This window comes from Vigna radiata, chromosome 5, assembly GCF_000741045.1.
Source record: "Vigna radiata var. radiata cultivar VC1973A chromosome 5, Vradiata_ver6, whole genome shotgun sequence".
Classification (NCBI taxonomy): domain Eukaryota; kingdom Viridiplantae; phylum Streptophyta; class Magnoliopsida; order Fabales; family Fabaceae; genus Vigna; species Vigna radiata.
The window spans coordinates 22520315-22545685 of record NC_028355.1 but is presented as its reverse complement, the minus strand read 5'-3'; the positions used below and the strand labels follow the sequence as shown (position 1 = coordinate 22545685).

At 33.8% G+C, this 25371-nt stretch overlaps 4 protein-coding genes across 4 annotated transcripts in view; 3 read left to right on the top strand and 1 right to left on the bottom strand.

Moving 5' to 3' along the window:
* The first annotated feature begins 323 nt into the window (after nt 1–323).
* On the top strand, nt 324–6893 carry LOC106759647 (cytokinin dehydrogenase 5). Its single transcript, XM_014642929.2, has 5 exons — nt 324–1689; nt 1986–2113; nt 2766–3041; nt 5007–5269; nt 6242–6893. The coding sequence occupies exons 1-5, from the start codon at nt 1113–1115 to the stop codon at nt 6558–6560; spliced, it is 1563 nt and encodes a 520-aa protein (XP_014498415.1). The 5' UTR covers nt 324–1112; the 3' UTR covers nt 6561–6893.
* Nucleotides 6894–7962: 1069 nt separating this feature from the next.
* LOC106759964 (ribosomal RNA small subunit methyltransferase I) lies at nt 7963–12582 on the bottom strand. The gene is made up of 10 exons (XM_014643371.2): nt 12278–12582; nt 12098–12192; nt 11917–12013; nt 11714–11842; nt 11329–11437; nt 11106–11250; nt 10673–10715; nt 9585–9758; nt 8975–9100; nt 7963–8883 (listed from the first exon to the last, which is right to left on the bottom strand). Exons 1-9 carry the CDS (start codon nt 12437–12439, stop codon nt 8993–8995), a joined length of 1062 nt encoding a protein of 353 aa, XP_014498857.1. The 5' UTR covers nt 12440–12582; the 3' UTR covers nt 7963–8883; nt 8975–8992.
* Nucleotides 12583–15577: 2995 nt separating this feature from the next.
* On the top strand, nt 15578–20931 carry LOC106762741. The gene is made up of 7 exons (XM_014646788.2): nt 15578–16082; nt 16182–16324; nt 17680–17951; nt 18057–18211; nt 18476–18738; nt 19047–19109; nt 20481–20931. Exons 1-7 carry the CDS (start codon nt 15830–15832, stop codon nt 20724–20726), a joined length of 1395 nt encoding a protein of 464 aa, XP_014502274.1. The 5' UTR covers nt 15578–15829; the 3' UTR covers nt 20727–20931.
* Nucleotides 20932–22302: 1371 nt separating this feature from the next.
* Nucleotides 22303–25371, top strand: part of LOC106762617 (26S proteasome regulatory subunit S10B homolog B) — a 4396-nt gene continuing 1327 nt past the window's right edge. Inside the window, exons 1-7 of the mRNA XM_014646620.2 lie at nt 22303–22507; nt 23111–23230; nt 23519–23655; nt 23788–23949; nt 24131–24217; nt 24302–24388; nt 24474–24611. Of these exons, the coding sequence (XP_014502106.1) occupies nt 22408–22507; nt 23111–23230; nt 23519–23655; nt 23788–23949; nt 24131–24217; nt 24302–24388; nt 24474–24611 (831 nt within the window). The 5' untranslated portion in view covers nt 22303–22407. The remainder of the gene's footprint in view (nt 22508–23110; nt 23231–23518; nt 23656–23787; nt 23950–24130; nt 24218–24301; nt 24389–24473; nt 24612–25371) is intronic.

Below are 25371 nucleotides of genomic sequence, written 5' to 3'. Positions count from 1 at the left end.
CAGTTGAAGTTGACAAGGATGATCCCAGTGGCAGTGTCTGCACCCACGTGAACCATCTTTCAATCACTGTCCCCACACAGATCCTCCGTATCCATAAATGGACCCTTTATAACCTCTTCTCTTCTGCTTCAATCACATTAATTCAATAACTCTTCATTTAAAACCCCACTAATTTTTTATTATTACTAATTTTTCTTTTATCTCTCATCCAGGGACACCAATTTCTAGTTCTGCTATTTAATCATATTATTATTATTATAGTACTTACAAAAATTAAGTTAGTCTTTACTATTTTAAAAAAAAAAAATGATATATTTTTGAGTCGACTTTCCAGCAGTTTGTTGTATCTATGAATTACTGCGGCGTACTTGAGCTGTGTTACCGTTCTCCTTTGTAAAGTGCTAGAGACTTAAAATGAGTGGCCCAAAAGATGTGCTGTTTCCACAATGAGAGGCACGTGTCGCCTCGCTACTCTCACGTGAAGATCCACGTGCCATTACTCTGAGCTTTACCCGTTTTCTCGTGGTCCTCTCTCCTATAAATTGAGACCCTGTATCTCACATCCTAGACACACAGTAATCACCAATTCCTCACAATTCACCGCAAGCGCCAACTTTTTCTATCTATTTTCAAACCACATCAACTTCTTTCCATTTCTTTCTTTCTTATTTTGAGTTGTGCTCTCAAATACATACATACATGCATACAGAACATACCCCTCACAGACTTCCACATAGAGATTTTTCTCCCTTTAAAAAAGAGAAAGAAAAATAATGTTTGGCAAGAATCGAAGAAAGTGAGAGAGAGCAAGAATCTTCATCTTTCTGCATGTTGCGTACAGAATCTTTAAAGCCAAATCCTGCTTACGTTAACCCACGACGCTGTTCCAAGATTTTGTTCTTTTCTCTGGAACTTCCCAACATTCTTCTTCCTCTCCCTCACCCACCATCACCACCACAACCCCACAATCCAATAACTCATCATCATCATCGTACACTATACATGACATGCATGTATCTTCATTAATTGCTCAGTGAAACCACACGTACACCGGCTAGTAGCTACCTAGCCTGTGGGGTACTTTTCTAATTAATTATTATACTGTTCAACTAATGGCCGTCAACAACAACAACAAGCTTCTTCTGATAACATTCGCCATATGCCGTCTGATAGTAACGGTGGGATTAACGGTGCTCCCGGAGCTGCTCGATGTGGGACTCGAGGGTCGACTGAGCGTGGATACGTGGGAGCTGGAAGCGGCTTCGGTGGACTTCGGGAGGCTGAGCAGAGGGGTGCCTTCAGAGGTGGTGCACCCTGCGACGGCGGAGGATGTGGCGAGGGTGGTGAAGGCGGCGTTCGAGTCGGCGTTGGCGGTGTCGGCGAGGGGACATGGACATTCGATAAACGGGCAAGCGCTGATAAGAGAGAAGAAAGGGGTGGTGATTGAAATGGGAAAGGGTGGTAGCGGTGTTAGAGTGTGTGAGAAAGGAATGTATGTGGACGTGTGGGGTGGAGAGTTGTGGATAGAGGTTTTGAGTGCAACATTGGAGTATGGGCTGGCTCCCATGTCTTGGACCGATTACTTGTATTTGTCTGTGGGTGGAACCCTATCCAACGCAGGAATTAGTGGACAAACCTTCAATCACGGTCCTCAAATCACCAATGTTTATGAGCTCGATGTCGTCACAGGTAATTCCCATTCTTCACTGTTAAAGCTATCATTTTGTGAGGAGCATTTCTTGTGCATTTTTATATTATCGACATGTTTTCTTATGTTATTGTTGGCAAAGTTGGTGGTTTTACTATAAAAAAAAAAACGGTGCGAACTAGTTGTTCCTGAGGGGGGAAAAAGTTTTGAGTAATTAAACAGCGGTGTCCCACTGGTTTGTCATGGTGCTGGGTATGAATGAATCAAATTTGTCTTTAGCGCGGTTGATTAAAAGTGTGGTAAGCTATTGGTATGATAATGGGAAATGGTGTAACAGGAAAGGGTGAGCTGGTGACATGTTCAGAAGATCGTAACTCGGAGTTGTTCCATGCTGTTCTTGGCGGTCTTGGACAATTTGGAATCATCACAAGGGCTCGAATTGCTCTCGAACCAGCTCCTCGCAGAGTATGTCTCTCTCTCTCTCTCTCTCTCTCTCTCTCTCTCTCTCTCTTACGTACTTTCTCTTTCTTTGTCTCCTTTTCTTGCACACACTTGTACACCACCCAATTCATTGTGTGTGCATTCTTTTTTCATCCTACTCACTCGTCACCTCTCACAGACTGATAATTTCTTAATGCATACACTACAATTGCACTCGTCATTTTTTGTTTGAAAAGCAACGCACTCAGTCTAAATAAACTTGGAGTGTAAATAATTGGTAAATGTTATTTCCTTTTTTCATCTGAAGAAAAAGTCGGTTGAAGATGACAACCATGAGATGATAGGAGGAGCACACGATTCGTCTTTTCTCCAAAATCTTTCTTCACATCAGCGACAAAACCTAAAAAGGGTCGTTTTCGAAGGGACGGTTTAGGTTCCTTATGATATAAAGCTAGCTTTTTCATTTAGTGTTGCTTGCCTGGACATTCTCTAAACTAGTTAATTAATTTCTGTTAACGAACTGATAACACTATCCACAAAGGAATAGTAACAAAATTATACATAAAAAAAAATACTATATAGTTACTGTACATGTCTATATATGGCTGAATAGAGTATACAATGTTAAAGTTTTGTTTATCTAAGATGTATATAATATATGATGAAAATTGAACAGGTTCGGTGGATTAGAGTTTTGTATTCGAATTTTGGAAGGTTTTGTGAGGATCAGGAGTATCTGATTTCTCTGCATGGGAAACCAGGGAGGGAGAGATTCGATTATGTGGAGGGTTTCGTGATAGTTGATGAAGGGCTGATAAATAATTGGAGATCTTCGTTTTTTTCACCAAGTAACCCTGTTAATATCACTTCCCTCAACGCCGATGGAGGTGTTTTGTACTGCTTGGAGATTACAAAAAACTACGACCAAGAAAACGCAGATTCTGTTGACGAGGTACACACACAACCCAACATAGATTTTCTCTTCTTTCTCACTCTCACTTATGATAATAACAATAATATATACATAGTGCGCTGTGACCATAAAATATTCATATATCATTAGTTTTTATCTTAGTCTATTCATGACGTGTTACTTTTATTGATTATTATGTATACTTTTAGTTTCATACACTATGTATCATCTGATCACTTTAATGGCGAAAGAGATTCCGGTAAAGAGTAAGGAAGAATATATCAGAAACTGTTTTTCTGATTGAAAATGGAAGGATAAGTTTCTAACACTAAATCAACGTAAATGCAAAAGAGGTCCAATACATGAAGGGAGAAAAAAGTGTAACTGGAAAACATGAATGGACAACATCGATGCCATTGATTTGAACATCAACAACAACAAAAAAACATTGATTTGAATAGCAGACAAACATGACAGAACGGAAATAGCATTATATATGCAATAACAGTTGCTTTACGGCATTAAACTTGAAAATTTAGTCAGACACTAGTTTGTCTTTTCTCCAAACCATTCTATTATCCATGAAAGGAACACTCACGTTCTGAAACGGAGTGAGTTGTTACAAATTTGAATGCTGTTTTGAATGTTCTGAAATCCTCAATTACTGTCACTTTAACGGTATTTTTGTCTTCCATTATTCTTTTAAAGTCGATTGAGAGAGCGTTAACAAAGTCTTGGGCAGTATAATTAAGTTAATTTATTTTTAAAAACTAAAATTATTTAGTAATTTCTTAATTACATGAAATCTTAAAATTTAATTATTTTAAAACAGGAGAAATCAATGTATCAAAATCTCATGATTCATTTAATGTCTTACTATTTTTTTTTGTTCATAAATTCATGCTTTGTTCAATAATTCAATATCTGTCAAATTTTGGCCAAAAGCCAATTGATTACCTCTCCATACAGCTAGCAATAATATATAACATGCATATTTTCTCTTGTTATCTCACTTTCTGGTAGAGTTAGATAACAAAGATATTTTATAGAATTTGTTGGCTTATTTTCATAATTTGTTGAATTTAAGCTTGTGTCGCTGTCCTCGTATATATGATTATTCTCTGTACCAAACACAGACCAGTCTGTAGTCGTACAACAGAATGCAATAAACACAAAGAAAAGAAAACCTGTGGAAGATCTTGTGCAATCTAACTTCTGGATTCAATCGCAAGATTGAATGCAACCTTCACAATAGTTAATTTTACTGTTTAAAAATGCCGGCATTCACCACAATAATCTCTTGATTGTTTTTAACTTCTCTTAGTTCTTCTCAAAGTTACACACACTTTTTGCTCAAAATAATGAGTCTCCTTCTTCCGACAAAAGCATGCTACCCACCTTTCTTTTTCATGTGTCATGAAAACTAGTAAATGTTTATATATATATATATATATATATATATATATATATATATATATATATATATATAAAAAATATAGAGACAATTTATTTTTTTAGTCGTTGTATTGAAGTATGTGTGATTTTAATATTTGGTTTTCCTATTTACTTTTTTTTTTCAAAACCGTTTTCATTCTCACTTTTTATTCAAAATATTTTATCAGTTACATTACTTTAAATAGATTTTTTTATTTCAAATTCATCCACCAAAATATCATATTTTGCATAGAGATAAAAAAAATCTAAAACTCTCCCTGCGTAATGAATACTAATTTTGCAACATACAAATTTCGAAAAATTTGATGAAATGCTTACTTAATTTTTTATTTTTGATGAAAAAGTTGATGGGTTTGGAATTTAAAAAAGAAAATAGCGAAATGACTAAACTTTACTGACTTTGAAAATTGGACTAAAATTAGATCAAACGTGCATGTATTATTACTATTATTACATTAGTTCCTTTGGGGTTTTGAGTGTTGTGCATTGCAGTTGCAAATTGCAACGACAAGAAGGACATTTTCATACGTTGTTAATTATGATGAGCAGGAAATACAGGGTCTATTGAAAAAGTTGCATTTTATATCAACATCTGTGTTCACATCAGACTTGCCTTACGTAGATTTTCTGGATCGTGTACATAAGGCAGAGTTGAAGCTTAGATCCAAGGGTTTATGGGATGTTCCTCATCCATGGCTCAATCTTTTTGTTCCTAAATCAAGGATAAAGGACTTCGACAAGGGTGTGTTCAAGGGCATTCTCGGAAATAAGACAAGTGGACCTATCCTCATCTACCCTATGAACAAAAGCAAGTAAGTTTATAAAAGCATATTTCCACATGCATCCATTTACTGCACTGTATATACATTCACTCATCATTTTAACGCATGTCTAGTCATATATGAAGAATAAAACCACTGCATGCTTGCAGGCATCTGTAGATCTCCTCATATATAAACGACATTTCTGTTCCTGACAACCTCTTATCGGGTGTCAGTGTTAAGATCCAACTTGGTTAAGGTATAGTGTAAACAGAAGATGAAAGAAAAACATATGATTAAATTTAATGGAGGATTTGGATATGGAAGAGAAAATCTGTGAAACAACATAATATATAACGAATATTCCCTATAAGTGTGGAACTTAGTATGATAATGCGTCTATGATTGATTGATTGACAGATAGTACTGTTGTCGGAATGAATGGATTAGGGATATAAAAAAAACTGTATGTTATCTTTACCTAATGATCCGTTTGTTTCAAGTTTCATTATCATCAATGATGTTTGTAAGGTAGTGTGAAAAAAATATCAGGCAAAGCCTAAAAACCAAAGAATGTTTACTCCAATTATTTAAGTGGAAATGTGAGAAAAGAACAAGAAACACAGCTATAGGTTGTATTGTAGCCAACACAGGAGATGAAAATCTTGATCAAAGCCAGCTAGGAAGTGACACGTTTAATTTTCTTTCCATTTGTGAAGAGCATAAGAATACAAAGTGGATGGCCATGATCATCCAACTTGGGAGATTCTGGTGTCAGAAGATCTTCCATAGGGACCACTCCTCCAATAGTTACATAGACACCGTTCAGGTCAATTATTTTAAGTTTAGAAGGTAAAAAAGAAAGAAAGGCATAAAGAATATGACAAGGTAGCAATGTGTCTGACAAGTCAAAGGATTGTTAACAACGTAGTAGTAAGTAAATCCCAACAAATGTGTAGTAGTAGTAGTGTGTAGGATGAAAAGAAAGATCCAAAAGATGATTTTGGTGATGGTGATGTATAGGTGGGACCCTAGGAGCTCGGTGGTGACACCAGAAGAAGATGTGTTTTACCTGGTGGCATTTCTGAGATCAGCATTGGATACTGAGACACTGGAGTACCTGACTAATCAGAATCGTCAGATTCTGAGATTCTGCCATGGTTCGGAGATCAAGGTGAAACAGTACCTGCCCCATTACACTACGCAGCAGGAGTGGATGGACCACTTTGGCGATAAGTGGACCCAATTCAATGCCAGGAAGATGCAATTCGATCCTCGCAGAATCTTAGCCACAGGGCAGCAAATTTTTCAATTTCATCCATCCAAGGAGGATGATATGTAATGTAATTTTTACTTTAGTTAGCTAGAAACATGCAAAACATTTTCTCTTTAACAGATAAATAAGGAAATCCAGTGATGTGGTTCAAGTTGGAGTTTATCTGAATGGTCTTAGGAGTGGTGGGACGTGCCAAGGGGATGAAAAGGGCAATGTGCATGTGCACATGAGATGTCGCTATGCAGTGCCCGTGATCCCGACCGCCCGTCTGCTTTGGCTGTCTCGTCCATAATCACGCAGCTGTTCCACTTCCACTCCTTCTTTCTCAATCTTTTTTCCATTTTTACTCTCATTTTTCTCCTTATCTGTGAATAATGCCAATAGGTTAAGAGTTTAATACATATGTTTTCCTGAGCTTAACTTTTTTTAGCCGTTCATCAATTATAAACAATAATTCCAGTGGTAACATGGTTGTAACAGAATGCATCATTGTTTGTCATGTTATGCTATCTATATACTCAGTTAATGAATTGTGTATTATAAGATGCGAACACTTTTTAGTTTCTTAAGGTTAAGTAAGATGTATCGAAATGGAGCATTGGCAAGATGAATTTGACCTGTACTAGGTAATGTTGCTGCAAAAGCAATCTTTATGCATTTTTAATGACCTTTGAGTTTAATTGCACAAACCAGTTTCTAAATTACTACATTCTCTTTCAAATAGTGTAATAAGGAGTTACTCTTTTTGTCCATCTACGGATAGTTATCGATGTTTTTTTTTTTAATATATATATATATATATATATATATATATATATATATATATATATATATATATATATTTATCATTAAAACTAAGGAATTAAGCAAGACAAACAAATAGTAAAAACTAAGATAACAGATTACTTTAGATATAAGATCTAAGATTATATTTGTTTAACTATAAGCATCAAATAAATAATTAAACCTATAAATAATACTTAATTGACTTTTATTCATTCAGTAAAAATCAATAATTTAATCCAAATAATATATTTTTCGAGTTAAATTTTTATATGGGTATATTAAACTATCATCCATCTTCCAGCAAATGACACAAATTTGTCTCTGAAGAATTTGTCTACTCCTTTGACCTTAGCCCTGGTTATATATACACCCGCAATTAGTTAGGGTCGTGATTTCTAAAAACATATTGTACCGTATAATATATTTCAACCATTCAGTTGTGATATGATATATCCGGCCGAACGGTCGTCCAATCAAACCAAGCGAATGAAACACCAGCGTTTAATTAAATTAAGAAGTCTACACACGCAATTAAAGATGTAATAGATATAACATCAGAAATATCGGACCAAACATATAACTAAGATTGTTTTTATTCATTTGGTACTGATTCTATTTATACCTATTCTCTCTCTCATTATGAGAATCATCAATTTAAGAACCAAGGTTCTTTTATTATTCACCTAACTTGAGTGTTGAAATGTCATTGCAGGTACCTCTTCTTTTGGCCAAAGATTGAAGTTCACCGAACAGTTAAAATTGAAGTTCAACAAACGGTCAAGGCTGAAGAAAAACGAACGGTCAAAATCCAGGAAAAGGAAGTAATTCGACCAGTCCAAGCCTCAGAAAGCAGAAAAACCATGTCATCTAGATCAGTCTCTCAATCTCTAAAATTTACACCGAAACACATTATCAAACCACGCGATTTCCCCCACTGAGATACTCATTACGGGAAAATAAGCTTTAAGTCAGACTAATTATTCTCTTTAATTCCGCAGGTCCTCTAGAAACTTGGTTTGGCATTATGTTAAAATGAACTAATAGAGTGGGACTGGAGAATTAATGGCATACCAGTACGAAGAAACCTGGATGTTATTGGTTTTCTTGTGGTGATTGTGGATCAAGAGGAGGGTAGAACTACTTAAATATTCTTCATTGGCAACACTGCATAAGTATATACCTAATTTTGTTATAAAATCCACAACGCATGATATTTTAAAAAAATTATTTGTCTTAATTTTGTACATCTTACAATGTCATATATTTTACTACTTCAGCTAAAGCCTAAAGGAAAGGGCTGAAATGAATCCCGATAAAATTGGCGCCAGATGCTAAAGCAATGTGGAATTCAGCTATGCCATTCATTTGCCTCGCCGGCACGATCCAACCCAACAGCTATTTTGCCCAGAGTAAACATTTACAATCAATTTTGTTGCGTCATGAAGACCAAAACCTTGGTAGAGAAGAATAAAATGTGGAAAACTGGCATACCAGCCCAACCATTCTTAATATGATCGGTAATAGAACTAGAACAGCAGGGATGGATCATTTCATTCCACCCATCACCATCCCGGTTGAAAGTTTGAGCAGAGAATCTCTTTCGCTGTTAACAATAAACAATTTTACGCTTTTTAATAGAACAATAACTCGACTAAAATACGTGTGAATCACCAGCAAAGAAATATCAAACTTACCTGCAGAAATAATCCACGCTAATTTGAATCATCTTCCACTTCGAGTTGCTTCCCAAACTTCCTTAATGCCAGTGAATATATAGTTTTCCTACTCACTGATGTTTTGCCGGTGACCAACTTGACAGCCTATTACAGACCCAGCAGTTGAACTTAACAAACAAATGTGTTGGAATACACATAAACAAATGCTGAAATTAACTGTGAATACTCAAAAGTTAATTGACCCGTAAATTAGATAGTTTTATGGATGAATAAATTCAATTCTAAGGGAGTGAAACAGAGGTAAAGAGAAATGCTTTAAGAATGACGATGAAGTTTTCTTAGCAGAGCTGAACAGGATCTTTTTCACAAAAATGACGGGACGACATCAACTAAAAGAAAGATAAAAAGGCAGCCACCATCTTCAGTTTAAAATGAATATGTCATAATATGGATAATTTTTACCCATTCCCCATTTCTTTTAATTCTAAAGCTAGACACATCCACCCGGGACCAGCGTTCAAATCCACAAACCGTTTTCATTAACTCGATTTATAAACAACAAATAACCATATATCAAGCTTCTGTTTAAACTAAAATAGAACGCACGCAAATGTAAGGAGGTTACTACCATGGAAAGACTCTCGCCACTTGAAATCAGTTCTCTAAGTTCACTCTCAAGCTCGATGTCTGATGGAGGTTCAACTTTAGAATTTGCTTGCCCCTGAATCAATATAGTGAGTTCTCCCTTCACTTGACGAATAGAAAATACTTCCTTGGCTTCACCAAGTGTACCACGCCAAAACTACATAAGCAATATCTACTGCATCAGTTAAAAACTATCATGAGAGCAAGAGTACTGCATATTGATTAAGCTAACGATTAACAAAATTCTATTAAACAAAGGGATGCTGCTGGGTTGCTATTAAGTGTCGTAAGTCCCCGTTTATTTGCATCACTACAAATTAAGTGAAATATAGTTGCAGAATCAACAACTTCGAAATAACCATAACAGAAATATTATAATAGTTAATTGAAAAAAATGAATTCCATATAGTATATCTCACTCATTCTCTCTTCCTCTTCACAAGTCCCCCGGTCAACTTCTGCAGAGACAAAAAATTTTCATTCCTCTCACACGTCCACCTCATTCTTTTCTAGATTTCAGCTCTTTCTCACAATGCTTCTTTCTTTTCTACAAGAGATTTTTCTGAACGGATTTCTATTAGTTTCCTCAGTTTCTTTGATCAATTGCTCGCATTTCTCTCATACTTCTCCTAGCTCTTTCTTTTCTAATTTGTGCTCTTCCTCTGGAAGCTTCCTTTTTCTTTTTTCAAACATACAATTTTCTCTGCCAAGGTTCCTCATTTCTCTTTGATCGATAGCTCTTACAACCAAGATTTTTCCTCTCTAATATATTTTCCTATTTTTATTTCATCGAATTTGAAGTTATGAACTGAGGAAGCAAGGTTGGCTCTCCAGGACTTTGGATCCACTAGAGCTATTGCCATTAACCTAGTGGTTTAAAGAAATATGTCAGATGGTTCATTAGCCATCTAATACTTATTCACTCAAACTATCCAACCCAATCCATTCCTTTTTATTTTCTATAATTTGATAGTTTGGTTGGTTCCATTTATGGATGAACTGGAGGGTAACCGATAAACAGATCCAATCCCCATGGAACACTGACTACAGAGAGTTAAATGCTAAACTCACCTCTTCATGTAACTTAGTCATTTCCCGAGCAATAACACATTTCCTGCAATATCATCAAATTGAAGAGTCAACCAATCTGAAACAATATTCCCTAAGCCACACCTCTGAAATCCTATATTGCCCAAAGGAGGGTTCTGCAGGAAAAGTAAATACCTCCCAGATTAAAAAAAAAAAAAAACTTACATAAACTATTACTTGTGCAACTTCTTCTGTTTATTGAAAAATTTTAATGCATAAGACATCAAAATTCACGCTAAAGTTGAATGATAATCTAAACAAATAGATCACAGTTCAGAATATCAATTATTAATAAATTGCAAAAAATGCGAACAAATAATTCTCCAACTGGGAAATTGGAGAGGAGAGCAAAAGGTATATAAACTAGAAGAAAAGGCTGACAAGTGTACACCACTTTTAAGCTAACTGTCAGTACCTTGCATCACCAAAAATTGAAGAACTCTCATCAAGAAACTGAGAAAGCTTGTGAGGAGGAACGTAAAATATCTGTGTAGTAGTTTGATCAGCTGAAACCATAAGCCTTTTTTTTCTAGAACCAGAATGTTTAGGAAGAAAACCAACTGCAAATTAAATAACAAAAGCCATTTTAGGTCCCAAAATAATATGAATGCTAAAATTCAATTAATTCAGCACATTACCGAATGTGAATTCATCAGTAGGTAAGCCCGAGGCAGAAAGAGCCGACACCAAAGCACAAGGACCAGGGATTGGCACAACCAGGATATTCTCACTAACACACAATTTTGCCTGCAATTTTTTATTAAAGAAATCCTCTACATCATCAAACAGACACTTAAGAGACATATATAGGAATATTCACAACTAAGGTTCTAAAAAAAAGGTCCTCAGCTACAACTTTCATGGCAAATTTATTGTTGTCAACAAAGGTCGGGAAAGAAATTGTAGACGCACTTGTCTGCAATTTTCCGCATTATCAAGAAATTAGGGAAAAATGTGTTCGCCACGGAAAAAAATGTAAAACCCCGTCGACAACAACAAATTTGCCAGCAAAAACACACTTACCAACTCCATACCCGGATCACTGATGCCTGGCATTCCAGCATCACTTATAAGAGCCACAATATCACCCTGCTTCAGCCTCCTCAGCACAACCTGTTCCCTTTGCGATTCGTTGTATTTGTGATAACTCATCTGAAGAACTACAAAAGCGCATCAGAACACGCAAATTGGAAAGTAATCACACGTTGCTATTGGACGATACTTACGAGAGGCGTTTTGATGTTATAGTGATGAAGCAACTTCCCCGAATGTCTCGTGTCCTCCGAGAGTATAACATCAGCTGAATTCAGCACGCGAAGAGCCCTGCCCGTGCTCGTCAAACAAATGCAGAGTTAAACTTAAACGCCAGATTGGAACGAGGAAAATTAAGACTTGGATGTTTCGTACCTCAGAGTGATATCTTCGAGATTTCCGATCGGTGTTCCAACAAGGTAAAGACCGGGTTTTAGAGATTGCGAGTGACGAATATCCGTTTCGTGACCCTGCGAGTGGAAACTCAAATTAGGTGAGTGGTGCAATAAATATTACATCGAAAAAACCTTAGGCGTGGCGTGAAAACGAAATTACCGGTTGTGGAGGGAGATTGATGCCGGAGCTATAGCAGAAGGGGTAAGGAGAAGAGTTAAGTTGCTTGCGAACGGGAATGCGAAGTCCATTTGAACCACCGGAACGACATGGCAATAGTGTGGCGACAGAAATCGCTGACCAAGGTAATCGTCGAATCAACATTTCCGCTCTTCGGAAAATTGGGAACGCTGCCGTTGCAACTCACAGATGACGGGTCCTTTTGGTTTTGAATTAAGCCCGATGGATTCTACAACAAGCCCAACAAGGGATGATTTGACTTTGACCTAAAACTTCAAACAAACCTTAGTAAAGGTTGAAAATCAATGGGAATGCATAAGATGCGTTAGACACATTTCCTAAAAAAACCTTATATTTGCACCACATTAAAAATGTTGTATAGAATAATATTAATATTAAATTAAATATTTAAATACTTAGTTGGTCATTATATTTATTCGAAAATATTAACTAGATTTCTATATTTTAATTAACCTCAATTAGAATTTTATAAAAAAATGTAACAATTAAATCTTTTCCATTACTGTATTAACAAAGTTAAATACGTATAATAGTTTATAGTTTTTTTATTTGTCATATGTAAAGTTGCCACATATATACTAATTATTTGAATTTTAATTTGGTCTCGAATTCATTAATTTTACTCAATTTTGATTTCATTTTTTTTTTTAAAACTGGACAATTTTGTTTATTTACAAACTGAAAATAGAATTAAATTTTATATAAATATTATAATTATATTTTATTAAAATTGATATTTTATTATTATTTTTTACAATATTAAGTTTATTTAAATTTATATTCTATATTAAACTTTATTTAAATTTTGTTTTAAAATTTCAAATATACTTTTTTAAAAATTTTCTAAAATTTTTTTAAATTTTTATGTGAGATTCTATAACTGAAAACATAGGTATGATTAAATACTTCAAGTGAAGAATTGAATTGTTTATTAGTTATAACTTAATGGAATTGTTTTATTTTGAAATATTTTATAAAAAAATTGATTCGGTGTATAATTATTTAGTTATAAAAAATATTATTGGATATTGTTTCATGTTTATATTTTAGATATTATTATATTGTTACAAATTTGAAGAGTACTTTGAAATATGATTAGATACTGTGGGATATCCTTATACACTGTTGTTAAATTATAATGATAAAACATAATATTTTCCTTAAATATATTAGGCTTGTAAATATATACGAATAAAGTTTAGGAAAAGAGTTTTAATAAAAACAATGACAGATCAAATAATAAAGGAGAAAGTTTTAAAGGAGATAAATAATAAGTAAATTATGTGAGGTGTATTATTTTAAAAGGAGTTTACATTTTTCTTTTTTTTATATGTGATTTATTGTATTATACAAATCTAAATTGTGGAGTGAATAATATTTGGTAAGATTGTGATGACATGTTAATACGTGTTTGTTTTGAAACATTAACATATACTTTTGTGTGGTAACGAATGAAAGCTGATGAGGAATAATTATGTTTAATTATATTGGAAGGTGAACTTTGTCAAAAACATTTTCGAATAGATTGATGAGAAGTGACATGAGGAAAGTAAAAAGGATGATTGCTTTAATGATGAGTGGTTGTTGATAAGTTATGAATCACTTTTTGATGATAAGATCACTACTCACTATAAATTGTTGTAATGACACATTTTGAATGTGTGATTATAAATTTGAACATGTGATGACACCATTAAATTGTCATTTGAGACAACATACTTTGTGATTGATTATATGAGACTAATGATGAAAATATACGGTGTTGAAATACCTGACTATATTATAATTGATGTATTTCTATTTTGGTTATTGTGATTTCTATATGTAATAATCATATTTTATACACGAGAATACATGATAGTATAGTTGCTGAAGATATTTGAGATTATTTTTTAGTCTAGGTTTTCCTTTTCAAATTTTTGTAAAACATTAGATATTTTTGTTTAATGAAATTAAAAAAAAATGAAACTTTATTTTAAATTATGTAATTTCTTAATTATAAATTTGTGAAAGCAAAATGTTTGGGATGTTACATTTTACATTTGTATTTCTAAAATGGTTATATGTAAACTAACTCTAACATAACATAAATTATTGATATATATTGTTATAGAATTATTTGAAATGTAAATTTATAAATATATATAATTATTTGAAATACAAATTCAAATGAAAGTAAAATTAGAATTTGATATGATAAAATATGAATATAGATACACTTAAAATTTCCAAACAAAATTAGAATAATTTTTTAAGTATAAACTGAAATAAGTTTAATCTTCTTCAAAATATTTAATAAAAATATTAATATAATATTTGTATAAAAAATTAAATGTAACATGGTTTAAAAAGGGATTAAAGTATTCAATTTAAAATAAATGTGACTAAAATAAATTAAAATAATCAATATGAAAATCAAATTGAGTTTTACAATAATTTGACATATGAAACGTTGACTTGAGATCTACAACATTTTTAAAATAAAATAAATAGAAAAATAAAAAACTATAAACTCATACGTGTCATTTATTAATATTGGTAGTACTTAAAATTGTTATATATTTAAAAAATTGGCACTCAATTAAGACCAATAAAACTATGAAATTTCATTTAAAATTTTTGTACAAATAGTATGATAAAGTGTTTTAACCTGAATTAAAAATGAAAAAAAGATATGATATTTCAGGTTTTACCGACTTCAAATTTGACTATATTCTATGTTTAATCGTACAAATTTTATTTGTTCTTTTCAGTGTCAAGAAGATTATAAAACCCAATAATTTGTCTTGGAATGCTTTATTGTGTCGAGTAGATGCTTGATCAAATGTGAAAAAGAAGTCGTGCTATCTCGAACGTAGATTCAATTATATAGAGGTTGACCCAATTTGATAGAGTAAAGAGTCTTTGTTCATATTGTTTAAAATGAATAACTTGAATGTTCAAAAGATTTGAGAGGCCTTTTTTGGAGTATGTTATAAAATGAGTCTATCTACAAAATTAAGCCTTTTATTCTGTTATAAACTCCCAATTCTAACCATAGTAATGAGAGGTTAACCATAACGGGCAACGTCTCTCTAAAGATGAGATGGTTTGTTTACCCAATTTTTAATTAAAATAAACAATTATTCAAGAGATTAAATTTGACATTAATTAAGACCTGTTATACCTAAAAATATTTATTTTACTTCTATCGTTCGTAGTATCTAAGACTGAAGTATTTTGATTCTAAATCTAAATTGGTTTGGGCTTGTTGCGAGATATAAGCCCATTCTGAAGGGGTTGGTTTGAGTTTTAGCCCGTACATTTCTTCGCCCCCATCACGGCGAGAAGATCAAGACAGTGTATCAGTTCAGTTTAACTGTGATCTGGAAGTAGAAGAGAGAAGTCCTCGTGATTCCTAAACCAGGTTGCGACCAAGTTTGCAATCGTACCTCGAATCAATCGACACCGAGCGTAAACCCTAGAATCAGAAATACAATGGGAATTTAAAGATTGCAAAAGTTGGGAAGAACAATGGCGAAGCATTCCGTGGCAATGGCGAAGAAGCGGTGGCCGATAATTTTGGCAGCATTTTTGTCCGTGTCGACTGTGACAGTGCTCTTAATGAGAGCTACCAACTCCGATTCCTGCAACGTTAGTAGTTTTAATCTTGCACAGGATAAACAGATTCGTTCATCCGTCCAAGTCGGAAATGCAGCTTCGAGTCCTCTAAATTTCATGAAGTCGAAGCTAGTTCTCATGGTATCACATGAGCTATCTCTTTCAGGTTCTTTGTCACGTGCAAAACTGAGTCTCGTTTTTTCTATTTCTTTTTTTAATTTTTCGTTGTGAGATGAAAAAAAAAATGGACTGGATTCACTTACAGGCGGGCCTTTATTGATGATGGAGTTGGCGTTTCTGTTGAGAGGCGTTGGTTCTGAAGTTGTTTGGATCACCAACCGTAAACCGGCGGAACCTGATGAGGTCGTTTACAGTTTGGAAAATAAATTGTTGGACAGAGGAGTGCAGGTGATTTACTTTCCCTCTTAGTGGTGTTATTTTGGTGATAATGGTGTATGTATCATTAGGTGTGACCTCATGTCATGGAACTGAAGGTAGAAAAGGGTAGTGTCATAGAAAATCATTGAGTGATTCATTGAATTAGATTGTTGTACAAATCAATACAACATGCATTTACATGATGGGGGAGACGAGTATCATGCAAACTAATATGCAACACCAAATAAATGGGATGAACTTGATAACTACCCTAAACGCATACACCTACTACAAGAGATTCAGGGATTCACTTATAACCTACTCTCAAACTCAACTAAACTGTGTATTATATGATTCAAAAACATGTGCGTACTATACAGTCACGTAGCTCCAGAGTAAATCATGGGGAGCCAGACCGAGTGCTCAATATGTAATTCAGTTACTGGTTGTAACGATATGTCCCTCTCCCATTGGTATGTTCAAGTTAAACTTTAATTGATAATATTCTCCTATTTTTCTCTTTACATTTAATTCGTAGCAATTTATAGAACTGTAATTGAAAGTCCTTTGAGGTGAATGTACGTGTGTGTCTCTCTCTATATATGTATGGGTGTGTGTGTATGTATGTATAGATAGACGCACACACACATATTGTAAATCTGTGTGCATCAATAGTCTGCGAATAACAAATATTTAGTGAGATTAAGTTAAAATATGTTTTTGTTTCCCTAAGTTTTTCTTGATTTTGGTTTTGGTCCCTATATTTTGAAAGATTTCTTTTTGATCCCTATAATTTCATTTTGTTTGGATTTTGGTCGCTATAGTTTATTGAAATTTGTTTTGATAGTTGTCTCTTGAAGTGTATGGATGGTGGCCTGCTGCGGCACTACTAGTAGCAGAGATCAAATCCTAAATGGAATGGAATTACAGGAAGCAAAAAACCATTTTTAAAACACGCACACACCCCACACACACATAGATATATCTATATCTATATGTGTATTCATCTATATATGTACAAAAAACAAAATCTAGGTAAACTATAGGAGCAAGCATGTATTTAAACTACAAAAGTACATGTAATTAATCTACTATTCCTATTAACCTTATAACTGGCTATAGACATATATCCACTAGAGATTCTAGAACATGTATATGCTATTGTAAACTTGTTCAAATATCTTTACACAATTTCAATTTAGCATTTATTTCTTCAAAAATTTGATAAAGAGAGGACTTTTTCTGCACCCGTTTCTTCTGTTTCATGAATTGATTGAGTTTGCTATTAGTTCTGACATGTAATAAATGTCTAGACCAGCATTTTGTATCCATGTGTCATTGGACTTCTAAGTGCATCCTTTATTTACATGTTTGACTCCTCTTAGGTCTTCTCTGCCAAAGGTGAAAAGGCTATAGATACAGCTCTTAAAGCAGATATAGTCATTCTAAACACGGCTGTAGCTGGGAAGTGGCTGGATGCCGTTCTCAGGGAAAAAGTTGCACGTGTGCTTCCAAAGGTTTTATGGTGGATTCATGAAATGCGAGGGCATTATTTCGACATGGAATATGTTAAGCACCTCCCTTTTGTTGCAGGTGCCATGATTGATTCACATACAACTGCAGAATACTGGAAGAATAGGACTAAGGAGGGTTTAAAGTATGCTTCTGACATCATTTGATAGCTTTTTAATGCTACCTGTTCTGTGTTGGAGCTATAATTTGAGTCAAGTTTCTAACTCTACGCTTTGATCCAACTTTATAGGCTTAACATGCCTGAAACCTTTGTTGTACATCTTGGAAATAGCAAGGAGCTTATGGAAGTTGCAGAAGATAGTGTAGCAAAGAGGGTTCTACGTGAGCATGTTCGTGAATCTCTTGGAGTGAGAAATGATGATCTACTTTTTGCCATCATAAATAGTATGATTTCTCTCCTTAATGATCATTATCAGTATTCATTTTAGTTCATTGGACTAGTTTTGTTAGCAAGGTATGTTACCCAGTTAACATATTGTTTGTTGTAATTTGTAGTTTACCTTTTCTTTTTGTTCTGTGCTCTAATTTAACCCTTCCCTATTCATTGTACACACACAAATACGTACACACACACACACTTGTATTGTATCCATGTTGACAATCTTTTTACCAGTCTACAATCTGAGCCCTAGGGTGATATTATTGCAGGTGTTTCTCGTGGTAAAGGGCAGGATCTATTTCTTAAAGCCTTTTATGAAAGTTTGCAACTCATCCAGGAGAAGAAACTCCAGTTGCCATCTTTGCATGCTGTAGTAGTGGGGAGTGATTTTAGTGCTCAGACAAAGTATGAAATGCAACTGCGCAAATTTGTTATTGAGAACAAGATTCAGGACCGTGTTCACTTTGTGAACAAAACCTTGGCTGTGGCTCCTTACCTGGCTTCTATTGATGTTCTTGTTCAGAATTCTCAGGTATCCACTGATATATACTCTGTTGAGTTGATTATGAAACGAATATATATTGCATTTGTTGTTTTGAAAAAGGAAAGTAGCAATATAACTGCAAAAGGATAGTAAAAATATAGATCAATGGTAAAAATCCTTAATTTGTAATCTTTCTGCTCATAGCAAGATTCTTATTCATTCATCGATCTATTTTTTACTTTCATAACATATAAAGTCAGACTTCAGTAGGGACTTGAAGATTTTATTTGTAGTGTTTTATGTTCTGTACTTTGGTTTTTGGGATTCATTAATTAATGTGCTTCTCTTCATATCAGGGACGGGGAGAATGTTTTGGAAGGATAACCATTGAAGCAATGGCATTTCGCCTGCCTGTACTGGTATTTGTTTTAGTACATACTATAGTGGCCTTGTCGATATGACCTTTCCAGTTATATGTGTCTAGTTCTGTACTCTTCATCCAGTTTTATATGATTCTTTACTTTGTTAGTTTGTTTATTCACTTGTCTGAAATCTCTTTTATAATCTTAGAAATTAAGCCTAACTTGATCACAGAAAATCAGTTTCTATAATAAGGTATGCATCCATATATATACTATAATTTGTTTTACCTTTGGTCAATAAGGGATCATAACACACCGTTCTTAACTTTATAAAACTTACTTATAAAGTGAGAGTTACATCCACTTATGTATTATAATATGACCATATCTTTGACAAATGTGAGAAAAAACATTTTAAGAGATCTTAACTAGCTTACAACAAAAGCTTAGGGAAATAGAAAAAATAAACCCTAAGATGCTAGGTTACAGATAGATACAACACAAAACAGCTTTCTGCTCAACCCTAACATTAGAAAAAAATACGGGGATAACTTATGTTAACAAAAGTTTCACCCTTTGCACTGTTCAACTGAATTTGTCAACCATTGTCACTTCATTGCTACCAATTTGCTAAATCTTCTACCTCCACCTTTTAGTTATCGAAATTGCTTTCAAGGTAGGCTTCTGTGGTCATTGAAATCGGGGAGAATTATATTTTAGTGTATGGCTTTATATAAGTAATTTTTATCAAGAAAGTGATATTTAGTAAATTAGGAAGCTAGTATACTACCAGTGCTGGGCTAACGTGTACTGTCAGTGCTGTTTGCAGTCGGAGGTAGCTTTTGTTCGTAGTCAACTGCTGGTGATTTCAATTAGAGCACGAGAAGTTTTAGTTGTTTCACGATATTGATGTTTAATTATGCTTTTTATTTTAAATTTATTATCACGTGTATAGTAAAATGTTTGTGATTATCTGCTAAATCAGTTATCTACTCCATTCGATTCAATTACAACTTACAAGCAACAAAAAAAAATGTTGGACTCAAATATTAGTAAATATGAACTACTTTCATCCTGTTTGATGATATATCAATCCATGAATATCCTCTTGATATCATTTCAATAAAGAATACTTTAAGAAAAAAAGATTTTCTTTGGATGTAATTAGTAAAATTAAACAACGCTAATTAACTTTCTTGATCAGTGCAAACATTAGTTAAGTTTGCTTGTATTTTCGATCGGAGAGGATATACTTTTGCCTTCCAACTGTTTCAACTTGCTTACTGCAGTTTGGGAATCTATACAGTTGCAAACTTGTGTGTGCTCGTATATTTGTTGTTTTCTTTTATTTTTGCAAACGTGTATGTGCTTGTCTATTTTTGTTATCTTTCTTTTGGTAACTTGTTTGTCCATTAAAAACTTTTCCAGGGAACTGCAGCTGGAGGCACGATGGAGATTGTGGTGAATGGGACAACCGGTTTGCTGCATCCTGCTGGAAAAGACGGCGTGACACCTCTGGCAAAGAACATTGTGAAATTGGCAACTCATGTTGAGAAGAGGCTGACCATGGGAAAGAAAGGATATGAGAGGGTGAAAGAGAGGTTTATGGAGCACCATATGTCACAGAGAATTGCATTGGTTCTGAAGGAAGTTTTACGGAAGTCTAGGCAATAGACATTAAATTAACCCACGTTAGGTACTTATCTGTTAAATTGTATATTGATTCCACAGGAAAACGAGATTCGTTCGGTTCGGTGAGAATGAATTGTATATCCAAATGTTCTTTAATACCATACGAATGCGATGAAGTCTCTTGCACTCTTTTGGACACGCACTCGTTCATTGTTAGTTCAAATCAATGTAAAATGGGTTGAATGAAGTGGCTATTACTCTTTATTTAGTGAGTTTAACATCAATTTAAACTCATTAGAATTGTCTTTTATCTAACGAAAAATTAGAGTTTGTTGGAAATACTGCACATCTAATAGTAGTACTTATCTGTCTTACCAGAGCATCCAAGCAAATACTAGGATAAAACTCAATTAGGTTTAGGTTGGTACATATATTTTTTCGATGGTGCCGACTTTATGGTCGGATCAGCTTTATGATAATGAGCTCAATGTTTTTTTATAAATAACCTTTGAAGGCACACATTCAATATCTATTTGCTGATAAAAAAAACATACGATATGTATCATTATCTATGTAGGTGAAAGAAAATAAAGGAAAACATAATTAAAATTGTTGGAACTTGATTTCGGAGTGAGTTTATATTTCCTTATTAAATTTTGACACGATTCATACTGGCATATAAGAATAAAAAAATAATTTAAAAAATTTAGAATGGATATTTTGTTACTGGGATGGGTATATGGGTCGATTCAGTACCTGACACTCAAGGCTTGTAGATAATTGAACTCATTCACAAATTCGTCAAGGATTTTTTTCTTTTTTTAAAAAGACATAACAATTTATTATTAAATTATGTCTAATTTATGTTGTCTAAATATTAAGTTTTTTTTTTTATTATTTTTTTTTATTTTTATGTGTGTGTTTATGTTTGTATTAGGATTTGTTTTTTTGGGAAGTGTATACTACTCAACATGAAAACTATGTTAAACTTGTGTAAGCAACAAATTTCTAAAAATTCCGGTCTTTTGTGATTCTCAAACGTGAGGGATAACAGTATCAACTGTTTCCAATTTTAATTTATAGAAATAGGAATAAAAGTTGAATTGAACTTATGATTATAATGTTATTGAACCAATAAATGAATTTAATTTTTTTATCTCCTTGGTAGTATTGATTGATGATGACAAATACTAGTTATCAAAAAGAAAAAACAACAACGCTACATGTTTAAGTGTTTACTATTTTTTTTTTCTCCAACTAGACTATTGGGCTGAAAATTTCACTAAATTCAATTAATAATAATTCTAGCAAAAACTTCCGATTACTTATATACAACCTAAAAAATTGTAATATTATATAGATCACAATAGTCCAAAGTAATAAAAATGTCCAAATTATCCTGTATAATTATTTTATAATAAATAATAAATTCAATTCCTATAAATCGAGCAAACAATACTATTTTTTTTTCAATAAAAAAAACTGGCCAGTGACAAATTATTTATTTGAAATTTAAATTTTAGTAGGAGGAATGGTAATTTTGTGGTTTAGTTAAAAATACAGGGGGTTAGTTGTAAAATACTAAAATTGCGTCACTTTACGTACCAGCTTAGGCTTCCTTAGTCACAACATAACTCGAGCTACTCCGTTCTGCTTCGGCGTCCGAGTTCTTCTAACAAACCTCACTCTTTCTTCCTTCTTTCGATTTTGAAGCGCAACAGCGATGGCCGACGCAGAGGATGCCCTACGACGCCGTAATGCGGTTGCGGAGTATAGAAAGAAACTTCTTCAGCACAAGGAACTGGAATCCAGAGTCCGATCCGGTTTGTCTATCGTTTTTCTCTCACTTTTAATAGCCTCTGCAGTTACACCATGCTTTTAATTTTCACTTATACTCGATCCTCATAGTTTTAGGGTTTTGTAATTATAGATTTGCTTGACTTCGGACAACCCTATTATATTCCTTGGTTAGTTTTTTTTTTTTTTTTTCTGGGACAATAATTATGCGGTGAGGTTGAGTTGAGAGTCTGACCTAGAAGAAATTTGTTTGTGATTATTTTACGTCATCTTTTTGGAACTAGGGTTTCTTCATCAACTGGATCTATTGTTATAATCAAATAGGGTTCTTTTGATGAAATAAGTGAATTCCTAGTCGAGTGATGAAATATTGACACGGTTCTTAGTCAGAGAGGACAACGTTGTTATATCTTTAGCATTGTTACTGATGGATAAACCACAATCTGTTTTCTGTATTGTTTCAAAAAAATGGAAATCCTCTGTAGCTCATGATTTTATGGCAAGTTTCATTAAATTTTTCCTTTATGATGCCACAACTCCTTTACTTTGTCTTATATATATATATGATGGACTTGAATCCTTATAAGATTAGTCTGGTGACTTACTGACCTTGAAAACACAAATTACAGTGAGGGAAAATTTGCGTGCTTCAAAGAAAGAGTTCAATAAAACAGAAGATGATTTGAAGTCTCTTCAAAGTGTTGGGCAGATCATTGGCGAAGTTCTCAGGCCTCTTGACAATGAACGATGTAACTATTCTTCCCTTTGTCTGACTTCATTCTTTAATTATGTTGCCAACCTAACGATTTATAAACATTGAGTTACATTTAAGTTTTTTTTTTTCTATTTTTGTTACCGACTTTATCCTTGAGAGAAATTTGTTTCTTACAAATACAAAACACGTATCTTAGGATTATTGGTTCTCTTTTATAATTCAATTTCCTGAGCTAATTACCCTGTAATTTTTCCCGTCTATTTCCTGATAGAAACATAAGCGTAAGCCATTGGTTATAGAATATTTGTTGTTGTTTTATCAGTGATTGTTAAAGCAAGCAGCGGTCCCAGGTATGTGGTTGGCTGCCGCAGTAAAGTTGATAAGGAAAAATTGACTTCTGGAACAAGGGTGGTTCTGGATATGACAACACTCACCATAATGAGAGCACTTCCTCGTGAAGTAAGTCTAGTCACAGTCTATCATTTTAATATTTTCACTCTGTGAACATGTTCTTGTCTTGTTGGGATTCATCAGATTTATTTAATCCTGGTGGTCTCTGTTGTCTCTAATTCTCCGTGTTTGAGTTGCCAGGTTGATCCAGTTGTGTACAATATGCTGCATGAAGATCCTGGTAATGTCAGCTACTCAGCCGTTGGTGGTTTGTCTGATCAGATAAGGGAATTGAGGGAGTCTATCGAACTACCTCTGATGAATCCTGAGCTCTTTCTACGAGTTGGAATTAAACCACCAAAGGTGATTTACCTTTCACTGCACGTTTTAGTCTCTGACCTTTGTTAGTGTTAATCTCTATTTTAGACAGATAGTATCTGTGTCATGTCATTTTTTTACATATTTTTTAGTGGAAGTTTATTTGTAATAGCTATACTTTTAAATTTTACATTTGATCAACATCTTTTCAATACATATTTTTCAGGGTGTTCTGCTTTATGGGCCTCCTGGTACTGGTAAAACATTGTTAGCGAGGGCAATTGCTAGTAATATTGATGCTAACTTCCTAAAGGTTAGATTATGTTTCTTTTTTGTCAATTATGTGCTTTGAATTTTTCTTCATTGTAAAATTTATGTTACCTTCATTCTGATGTAGGTTGTTTCCAGTGCCATAATTGATAAGTACATTGGAGAGAGTGCCAGGTTAATCAGGGAGATGTTTGGCTATGCACGTGATCATCAGGTGAGATGCTTGTGTGAATTTGTCTTCCTGTATGTTTACATGTACTAATTAAAAGATAATTTAAGTATGTATTTTGCTATATTAGCCCTGCATCATTTTTATGGATGAGATCGATGCCATTGGTGGTCGTCGATTCAGTGAGGGAACAAGTGCTGATCGTGAGATTCAGAGAACACTAATGGAGCTGCTTAATCAACTTGATGGATTTGATCAACTTGGAAAGGTATTTTATTCATAATACACCATTAAACTTGATTTAAAAGAAGTGGTCAAACCTAACCTCTATAGAAAAGTTTGATCCCTTGCAACAAATTCCGGAGTTAAGGAACTTAAGTTCTTTTACTTATTGTTGTTATTTTGGAGGTGGTGGGTCTGTGGTAAGTCTGTTCAAAATGCAATTCGTCTTTACTTAAAGAAGTTGTTATAAAGATGGCTGCTAAGAATATTAAATAGAAAAATGGAGAATTCTAACCAATGTTTCAAGGGTACTGAACTAAGGAATATAAATTGGATAGTTTTATAGATAAGTATTGTATAACATTTATAGTTGTCAATGCACTCCCGCCAAGCCTGCTACTACTTTTTATACAGTAAAAAAGTATCCTGAGTTCATTTTAATCCATGTCTTGTATACTCTGTCATCATCGTTGTACAGTGTGGGTGAAACTTTGTTGTACTTTGCGATGGTTTTGCATAGGACAAGAGTGCAGAAGTGAGAGTACATTGAGGGACTGAATTGGCTTGGACATGAGTAGATTATACATCTAGCAATTTTTTTGGCAATAAGTATTTATGCCAAAAATACATATACTGGATATAGATGCATCATCTATCTTTAGTATTCAAGCCATGTAGTCATGAGATTTGTAATTTTGTGTTGAACTTCCAAAAATCCTAGCGATGTTACCTGTATTTGGAGAACCTTCCTTGTATCAGATTCTGGAGGAAAAGGATTCTTATTCTGCTGTTTTTTATTCTTTTGG